At 43.9% G+C, this 9,999-nt stretch overlaps 1 protein-coding gene across 5 annotated transcripts in view; it reads right to left on the reverse strand.

The window, feature by feature from the left end:
• The window catches only part of Nhej1 (non-homologous end joining factor 1), a 92,956-nt gene that overhangs the window by 80,475 nt on the left and 2,482 nt on the right, over positions 1–9,999 (reverse strand). For 4 of the 5 annotated variants that reach the window (XM_031368024.1, XM_031368025.1, XM_031368026.1 and 1 more), the window contains 2 exons: positions 7,826–8,002; positions 6,680–6,907 (listed from right to left, as the gene is read on the reverse strand). In XM_031368024.1, coding sequence (XP_031223884.1) covers positions 6,680–6,907; positions 7,826–8,002 — 405 coding nt within the window. Of the gene's footprint in view, positions 1–6,679; positions 6,908–7,825; positions 8,003–8,476; positions 8,571–9,999 lie in introns of all 5 variants that reach the window. The other variant, XM_031368023.1, reaches the window with a different exon arrangement.

The following is a 9,999-nucleotide window of genomic DNA, read 5'->3' on the forward strand; positions in this document are numbered from 1 at the left end:
TGTAAGTACACTTTAGCTGTCTCCAGACACACCAGAAGAGGGCATCAGATGTCATTACAAATGGTTGTGAGCCACCGTGTGGTTGCTGGGATTTGAACTCGGGAACTATGGAAGAGCAGTCAGTGCTCTTAATCGCTGAGCCATATCTCCAGCCCCCAAAAAGGAGTTTCTAATCAGGAAATATTTCAACTTCCCAAATAATTTCACACCACCCTGAATTCCAGAGCTATAATTAATTTCAAAGCTACATGAACATTAAAATTATTTCTCTTAGCCCTGAGAGCCTTGTTCTATTTTCAAGCTTAGATGAATGCTGGTTAGAAGTCCCCAAAATATGTATTAATGGCCATAAAAAGACTAGCATAAAAATAAAAAATAAAAGACATGCAACAGTGTACCTCCAAAGGCACAACACCACCAAAGAACTGTACAGTGCTTTAGGTCAGAGACACCCCCTTTCACTCAAGGAAAGCAAAGTATGAAGACATTCCACCACAAGCCAATGCAGCCTGTACCCACGGGAAATGAGGCGCTGAGGTGGCTGCCTTTGAAGAGCTCCATGATAGGCCAGAAAGTGTGATGGGTCCAACAGGGGTTGCCACTCTTCTCCAGAATGGGGAACACCTCTAATCCCACCCCTAAAGTCTTCTGACTTCCTACAGAATACTTAAGAGCTCTAAGCAGGAGGGAGTTGGCCCAGATAGCATGTCATATCAGATAGTCCAGTGAAACCATCCACAGACTGAGGATCAGGGGACTGACTCTAGTGTCGGCTCTGCCCGCATCTCACATGACCTCAGTGAAGATAGAACACAGGTGGACACTGTCTCCACTGGCCCACTACAATCCTATAGTGATGCTGCTCATGTCCTCTTCTCTAACCACTAAGTGCAGAGCAATCTTGTATTTGACAGATGGAGAAGCTGAATCATAAAAATTCTGTACTAATTCAAGGCAATATTCTAAATAATCTAATTAAAATATTGTAAATTTGTCTGCATGTTCCAAAACTTGTGTTCTTCCTACCACTAAGAAGCCGGGCGGTGGTGGCGCACGCCTTTAATCCCAGCACTTGGGAGGCAGAGGCAGGCGGATTTCTGAGTTCAAGGCCAGCCTGATCTACAGAGTGAGTTCCAGGACAAGCCAGGGCTACACAGAGAAACCCTGTCTCAAAAAACCAAAACCAAAAAAAACCAATATATACATATATGTGTGTGTGTGTGTGTGTGTGTGTGTGCATGTATGTATGTGTGTGTGTGTGTATATATATATATATATATATATATATATATATATATATATATATGAAAGAACAGACAATAGGAAACAGGGAGAATGAAGAGAAAGCCGTTACCAGTGCAGACAGATGCAGAATTATGAAGCAGACATCCAAAGCCTTATATATTTCACAATTTCTACAGAGAATTAAGAAGTCTTGGGTCCCCAGAATTAAGAACAGGTGTGGTGGTTCATATTTGTAATCTCAGCATCTGGGAAATGAGGCAGATAGGTTTCAAACTTGAGCTGGGCTACTGAGTAACATGCTATCAAGGAAAAAAGAAGAGATGGCAAGGATGCGCTTCAGCTTGTAGAGTGCTTGTCTCGAATGCACAGAACCAGGCAGCACACGTGTAACCTCAGGGCTTGGGAGATGGAGGCCACAGGTAGAAGTTTAAAAGTCCTCAGCTACGTGGTGATTTTGAGGATAGTGTGCACTATGTAAGACTCTGCCACACACACACAAAAAAAAAAAAGTGTGTGTGGGTGAATAAACAGAAAGTTGATCTCAGTAATTGCTTTAAAAGGAAACAGAGAGTAGACAGAAAGCCTGTTTCTTAGACTGTATACCTTTAAATGCTGCTTGAAATGTTTGCCTTTGGCATGAATTACCCATTCAAAAAAAAAAAAAGTAAATGAAAACTATCACAAGAATGAGTAACAAAGCTTCCAACCGCATGACCTCACAGACAGACACGCACACACACACCCCCGCCTGAAATAGTGGCCGCCTACAGCCCTGATAGTGCCTACCACCTCTAGCTCCTTCCCTGCAGCCCCAGGGCTTCCCTGGGATAAATCTTCTTCGTTTAATGATAAGAACTTAATCTGAACTTAAAATATTCTTGTTAAGCAGTTGTTCTATCTATCTCTCAGGAAGTCCTCTGCTGGGCTAGAGAGACAGCTCGTCCAGCTGACACAAGTTTGCATGTCGGCACCCACTTCCGGTATATCGCACGTCTCCCTGCAGCCCACCAAGCCTCAGTCTCCTCTAACCACTGAAGCTACTTTCACAGGACAGCTCCTTAGCTGGAAGACTGCACTAAAATAATTAGCTTCTCCTTTCCTTTTCCTTGAAAAATTTTATCACTAATCAAGTATTCTTTATTGCCCCGCCACCCCAGAGCTGGGGCTGATCCTGGCCCATGCTAAACAAGTGCTCCAACACTGAGCTACACCCCCCACTTACTCTGTACTTTTGAAAGAAGGACATACTAGAGCCCATCAACCTCCAGGAAAGCTGTGCTCCCCCCCCCCCCCCCAGCTTTAGCACTGTTCTGAACTTGTAGGACTATCTAATACATGAAGAGATCAGCTATTGCTAGGAATTCTCGAAGGTGGTCCAAATGGTTAGCTGCCAGAACAAGCATCACTGAGGAGACAGTGCCCTCTGGTGTCACCTAGAAAAAATCACAGGTCTGAGTGATGATGAAATTCTGTATCTAAAGTAGGATGGAAGATTTCACAAGAAATTCAATTAAAGTCAACAAATGTGAGTGCTTACTACACAGCAGGACCTATGGATGGGCCTTGGCAATTTCTTCATAAAATCAGTCACAATGGGGCACACCTGTAGTCATCACTACTTGGAAAACTGATGTGGTCACTTGCCTTGGCAACATTAGAGAACATCCTTAGTTGGGGTATAGCTCAGTGGTAGAGTGCATGCCTACCAAGTGTGAGGCCCTGGGCTTGATCCCCAGAACCACAAGCAAACCTGTGATGAATGAGCAATTCTAGCACTCAAATGCAGCTTTGCAAAGTTCCAGACAGAAATAAATAAATACCAGTAAACAGTCTCTCAAGAAGTCCTCGGCTGGGCTGGAGAGACAGCTCTTCCACAGGACACAAGTTTGGGTGTCAGCACCCACTTTGGTTTAGGAGTTGCAGCAGCTGTAACCCCAGGCCCAAGAGATCCAATACCATCTCCTGCCTCTCATGTATACAAAACCACACACAGAAATACACATGATTAAAAATAAAGTACTTAAAAGCAAATCAGTTCTTTGTTCCCCACAGTGGATGTGTGTAAGCATCACAATGTGATCATTGATGCCAAATGACCACATCACCTACAGTACCTCAGGTACACTACACCTTGAAGTGGGAACTAGAAAATACCTTTGCAGATTGTTCTGCGGCCAACCTGAGCCCTACACTTCTTGCAAAACACTCTGATCACTGAGTGATCAACAATGATATTTGTTGATTCTGAAAATTTGTTCTTTTTTAAATATATATTGTGAATATCCTATAATTTTCTTAAGTTCTTGAGTTATTTTTGGTTGGAAACTAAGACAGCGGAGCTGGAGAGGTGGCTCAGCAATTACGAGCAACATTTGCTCTTCAGAGGAACTGGATTCATTCAATTTCCAAATACCCACATGGCACCTCACAACCATCTGTAACTGCAGGTCCAGGGGTCTGATGAGCACTTCTGGCCTCTGCAGGCACCAGTCACACATGTGGTGCACAGACATATATGCAAGCAAATCATCCATACACATAAATAAAGTAAAATTAAAACAAACAAGAAAAACCTATGGGAAGAAATGTTTGAGTAGATCTTTGTGGGAAAAGGAAACTGGGAGACTTGTTCCTCGTTCTGTGATGCTGGATCTCACTGTGGAGCTCTGGCTGGCCTAGAACTCACCATGTAGCCTAAGCTGGCCTCAAACTTGTGCTCTCCCTGCCTCAACCTGCATAGTACTGGAACTACAGGCATGTGCCATTATACCTGGCTATATTTCCATCATTCTCTTCTCTTCTCTTTTCTTAAAACAGAGTTCTTTGTAGTTCTTTCTAGGAACTAGCTCTGTAGAGCAGACTGGCCTTGAACTCACAGAGATCCACCTGCCTCTGCTTCCTGAGAGCTGGGATTAAAGGCATGTGCCACCATCTCCAGGCTGTTTTCTATGATTCCTAAGTAAATAAATATAGAATAGAATGACTGGAGGGTACACTCAACTTAAAAAAATTGGGAGGCAGGAGAGATAGCTTAGTCAGTAAACTGTTTGGCACACAATCTACCTAAGTTTGAGACTTCAGCACCCACATAAAAAGTGGTAAGCACCTGTTACCCCACACTAGTAAGGCAGAGAGTATTTCTGGGGCCTGGTGCCAGCCGGTCTAGCCAAATGAAGAAGTTCCAGGTTTTGTGAGACTCTGTCTCAGAAAACAATGTAGGGAAGTCATTATGGAAGATAATTGAAACTGTGGTGGTGCATGCCTTTAAGCCCAGCCTGGTCTACCTAGTGACTTCCAGGACAGCCACAGCAACACAAAGAGACCCTGGGTGTGGGGGAGGGCTTGTGGTGGTGGAGACACCCAAGGTTGACATCTGACCTCTACACATACTCTAACATTCTGGCACATGCACCTACACACACACACACACACACACACACACACACACACACACACACACAGACACACATTTTTCTCCAAACTGACAGTGTCATCAATATCCTCCAGTGGATATTTGGAGGAAATTTGAGGCTTCTAGTTTAAGTTTGGTTTCCGTTGTTGTTGTTTAGGTGTTTGTTTGTTTGTTTGTCTTTCTGAAGACAGGGCTCCTTTGTGTACGTCTCTGGTTGTCCTGGATTTCACTCTGTAGGCCAGGCTGGCCTCAAATTCACAGAGATTAGAGGTGTTAGCTACCACTGCTGGGCTAGATGGGATTCAAAGCAGACATACTAAATCCGAAGTCAAAGTCAGCTTTTCTTTTTCTTTTTCTTCTTCTTTTTTCCTGGAACTCTTTATGTTTACCAGGCTGGCCTTGAGATCTGTCTGCCTCTGCATCCTGAGTGCTGGGACTAAAGGCATTTATCACCATACTCAGCAACTCACTGGTTTTTGAGACAGAGTATCATGTAGCCCAGGCTACACTCAAACTCACTATGTAGCTGAGGATATCCTTGAATTCATGATCCTTCTGCCTCTATCTCCCTAGTGCTATGATTACAGATATGTATAGTTGTGCCCAGCTTTCAATTTCAAAACTTCTGTTTGGTACCTTGGTTGGCTTTTTTGATTTCTTGAAACAGGGTCTTGCTATTATATAACTTTCGCTGTCCTAGAACTTGCTACATAGACCACTTGGAAGTTGGCATAAGAGGATTGCTTCAAAGCAAGATTTCACTGTAAAGTAATTTCATGCCACCTAAGGCTTCATAATATAACTCTTAAAAAAAAAAATCAAGGGGCTGGAGAGATGGCCCAGTGGCTAAGAGTGCCAGCTGCTCTTCTGAAGGTTATGAGTTCAAATCCCAGCAACCACATGATGGCTCACAACCACCCCCAATGAGATCTGACCCCTTCTTCTGGGGTGTCTGAAGACAGCTACAGTGTACTTACATATAATAAATAAATAAATCTTTAAAAAAAAAAATCAAGAAGCGGGGCGTGGTGGCACACGCCTTTAATCCCAGCACTTGGGAAGCAGAGGCAGGCGGATTTCTGAGTTCAAGGCCAGCCTGGTCTACAGAGTGAGTTCCAGGACAAGCCAGGGCTACACAGAGAAACCCTGTCTTGAAAAAACAAACAAAAAAAAAAAAAATCAAGAAAAGTGTGCATGGTAACAACATTCACAGAGGCAGAGCAGGCAGATGTCCATCAGGGCTACGCTGAAACCCTATCTCAAAAAAAAAAAAAAAAGCACTCAGGGTAGAGTGCCCAGCACAAAGCCCTGGGTTCAACCCTCCACTACTGCATAAACTGAGCACGGTAATCCTAACACTCAGGTAAAATGATAAGGTCATTCTAGCATAGCCTAGCATACTTGAGACCCTGTCATTAAAATAATAATATTAGATGAAGTCAGACTGGAGAGATGGCTCAGTGGTTAAGAGCACTGTCTGCTCTTCCAAAGGTCCTGAGTTCAAATCCCAGAAATTACATGGTGCTTCACAACCATCTGTAACAAGATCTGACTCCCTCTCCTGGAGTGTCTGAAGACAGCTAGAGTGTACTTACATATAATAAATAAATAAATCTTTAAAAAAATATTGATGAAGTCACCAAATAAACTATGCAGACCCAAATCCTGTTCCCTTTGTAAAACAACACTATATCAGTCAAGAACCTCCTTAGCTTCCTGTATAGCCAGGGAGACTTTTTTTTTTTTTTTTTTTTGGCTTTTCGAGACAGGATCTCCTCTGTGTAGCCCTGGCTGTCCTGAAACTCACTCTGTAGACCAGGCTGGACTCAAACTCAGAAATCCACCTGCCTCTGCTTCCCAAGTGCTGGGATTAAAGGCGTGCGCCACCACAGCCCAGCTGAGACTTTTTATTATTATTATTAGAAAATAATTTCAAACAAGGTTTACAGGAAATACAAGGGCACTCAGATCTTTACCAGAAGTAGCTTGGATCCCCATCTGTACCCCATAAATTGAACTTACCAGTAAAGAACTAGCTGGAATACAGTGGAAATGCCAATTGAAGGGGAGGCCAGAGAGCTCACTCTGCACCCGCAGAATCAGTACCTCCTCTCCTCGATCACAGGAGAAAGTAGCTTTGCTAGGGTGAGCAGCATCCTGGTAAGCAGAATCTTTAAACAGTGGGCGGAGCACTTCATCCAGGTGATGGAGAAAAGCTGCAGGGGGAGCCGTGAGGCGCTTGTTCAGCTCCTAGAGATGACAGCAGTACAGAGTGAGGGTGGGAAAGGAAAATGCCTCAAAGGGGAGCAGAGAGGGCCATGAAGACAGTGGGGAGCAAAGGGAGCTCATGAAGATAGTGGGGAGCAAAGGGGGGCCATGAACACAGTGAGGAGGAAAAGGGGGCCATGAACACAGTGAGGAAGAAAAGGGGGGCCATGAAGACAGTGGGGAGCAGAGGGGGGCTATGAAGACAGTGGGGAGCAGAGGGGGACTATGAAGACAGTGGGGAGCAAAGGGAGCTCATGAAGACAGTGGGGAGCAAAGGGAGCTCATGAAGACAGTGGGGAGCAAAAGGGGGCCATGAAGACAGTGGGGAGCAAAGGGGGCCATGAAGACAGTGGGGAGCAAAGGGGGCCATGAAGACAGAGGGGAGGAGAGGACAGTGCAAAGGGGAAGCATGATGGCAGAATGAAAACAACAAAGAGTTGCAAAAATCAATTAGCCTGCTCCACAGTTCTGTCCTGGGCAAGACCCCTGAGGCCATGTATGTCATATAATACAGATGACATAACGCATTATTGCTTGTGCAGAATCAATCCTCTCTCCCTCTCCTCTTCCCTCTCAGAATGTTTCAGATTTCTGAGTTCCTTGGACTTTGGAATACATTGATTTTTACCAGTTGCACAAAATCTATCCCCAAAATCCAAAATCTGAAATGATCCAAAATCTAAAACTTTTGGAGTGCTTGAGTCTTGAGGATGTGAAAAGTTTCATATTTTAGAGCATTTCAGAGGATGGATCTTTACGATAAGGATGTTGAACCTATAATTGCTTCAAACCAAACCAGCCTTCCCTGCCCATGTACAGCTAGCCAGTTGGCTGATGTTAGTGTCCTACGGCCAGCACACCACTCCACAGTGATACTTCTCTTCACACTAACACTCTTACCTTGGCTCGCTGGTTGACCACCAACGTGTCCACCTGTTCATGCCACACCTGTTGAAGATCTGAAATCAACAAGGCATAACCATGTTTGGTGATAGAAGCCTTGGCCATGAGTGAGTTCTCAGCGAGTTGTAACCACGCCCACGGCTGCATCAACAGGTCTTCCTCTAGCTCTTCCATCTGCAGAAAAATTCTAATTCAGCACAGTGCCCTCAGGAAAGTCAGGCCTCAAGAGGGCCACTTACAACTCCATGTCAACTGAAACCGCAAACAACTCTCCCCAGTAAAACAGAGCATGAGAGCACAAACTCCCTTAATAGAAGCAGCCTAGCAGTGGCCCATCGGGACAACTAGCCTAAAATGTCTCCAGAATCTGTGACTGCGGATATGGCACAGAGTTAAGAGTACGGATTGCTCTTTCAGAAGACAGGGATCAGTTCCCAGCACCCATGACATGGCCACTCACAACCATCTGTAACTGCAGCTCCAGGGGGCCCGGTGCCCTCCTCTGACCTCTTCAAGCACTGCACTTGGTGTACCTGCATATGTGCAGGCAAACACTCATACACATAAAATAAAAATAACTAACATCTTTTTTAAAGATGAGAATATTTCTCACATTAAGTTCCTACAGAATATAAAATATGTCTTTACCATTAAGGTGCCACATGTCTCTAATCCCAGAACTTGATGGAGGCAGAAAGTTCAAGATTCCCAGACAAGTTGAGGATACATGAGACAGACTAACCTTGAGGAGGAAGAAAGGAAAAAGTGGAGAGAAAGAAGGAGGAAAGGGGGAAGGGGAAGCAGATCTATTTATTTCATAGTGCTTAAAACGCAACATATTGATGCATTTAATATAAAATGGAAACCCAAGCCATTCCTACAGAATCTTTATTTGAATCCCATCTTTCCCAGAACTTTTAGAAGGAAAAGAATGATTCCCATTCTCTCTCTCTCTCTCTCTCTCTCTCTCACACACACACACACACACACACACACACACACAATCGACATCCTAAGTCAGGACATTCAAATTATTTGATTGCGCCCGTGACAGCACAGGCCTTTAGTGCCAGCAGAGGCAGGCGGATCTCTGAATTCCAGGCCAGACTGGTCTATAGAGTGATTTCCAGGACAGCCAGAACTGTACAGAGAAACCCTGTCTCAAAAACAAACAAACAAATTAATTGATTGATTGCTAAAAGCAGTTTGGCACTTCTGCCAAGCCAGATGACCTGAGCTGGATCCCCAGGACTCATGCTAGAAGGAAAAAATTATCTCCTGTAAGTTGTCCTCTGACTTCCACACATGCACCAAATAGGTGTTACAATTTTTTTATAAGCAGAAAAGGAGAAAAGGAAAACTTGAGTCGATTGAAAATGAACAGTAAAATCCTAAAACAGACTTGATGTTCTGCACCAGTAATCCTGCACTGAGGAGATGGAGGTAGAGGGATCAAGTTGGACTAGGGTAAAACTAGCCCTACTTAGTTTTACTGGTAAAATGCTGGCCTCATAAGGACCTGGGTTCAGATCCCCAGAACCTATATAAAAGGCTAGTAAGGTGCTGTGTATCTGTAATCGCATCACTGATAAGGAAGACTCAGGAGGGTGTAGCTACCCAGGCCTACCAAGTTTTAGGCTAACAAGAGACTCTACCTCAAACAAGCAGTAGGAGGCGCCCGAGGACCACCTCGAGATTGTCCTCTGACCTTCACACTCAGTGTGCTTATACATACACCTAACACACACACACACACACATGCACACACATCCTTAACCCCACACACACAAAGTGAAATAAAAAAAATTTTTTTCTTCAGGGAGCTGGAGAGATGGCTCAGTGGCAAGAGCACTGTCTGCTCTTCTACAGGTCCTGAGTTCAATTCCCAGCTACCACATGGTGGCTCACAACCATCTACACCGGGATGTGCTGCTTTCTGGTATGCAGGTATACATGCAGACAGAACACTCATAAATAAAATAAATAAATATTAAATTTTTTTTCAATTAGATAAACAAAAGTTCAACCTACATAGTGGTGAATTCAAGGCCAGCCTGCTGGACTACATGAAACCCTGTCTCAAAAAACTATCTAAAACAGGTTCATTTTAAGTTTTAATTTATTTGTCCTCTCACAATATATGTATATATATATATATATATATATATATA

The sequence above is a fragment of the Mastomys coucha genome, unplaced genomic scaffold (genome assembly GCF_008632895.1).
Source record: "Mastomys coucha isolate ucsf_1 unplaced genomic scaffold, UCSF_Mcou_1 pScaffold14, whole genome shotgun sequence".
NCBI lineage: Eukaryota > Metazoa > Chordata > Mammalia > Rodentia > Muridae > Mastomys > Mastomys coucha.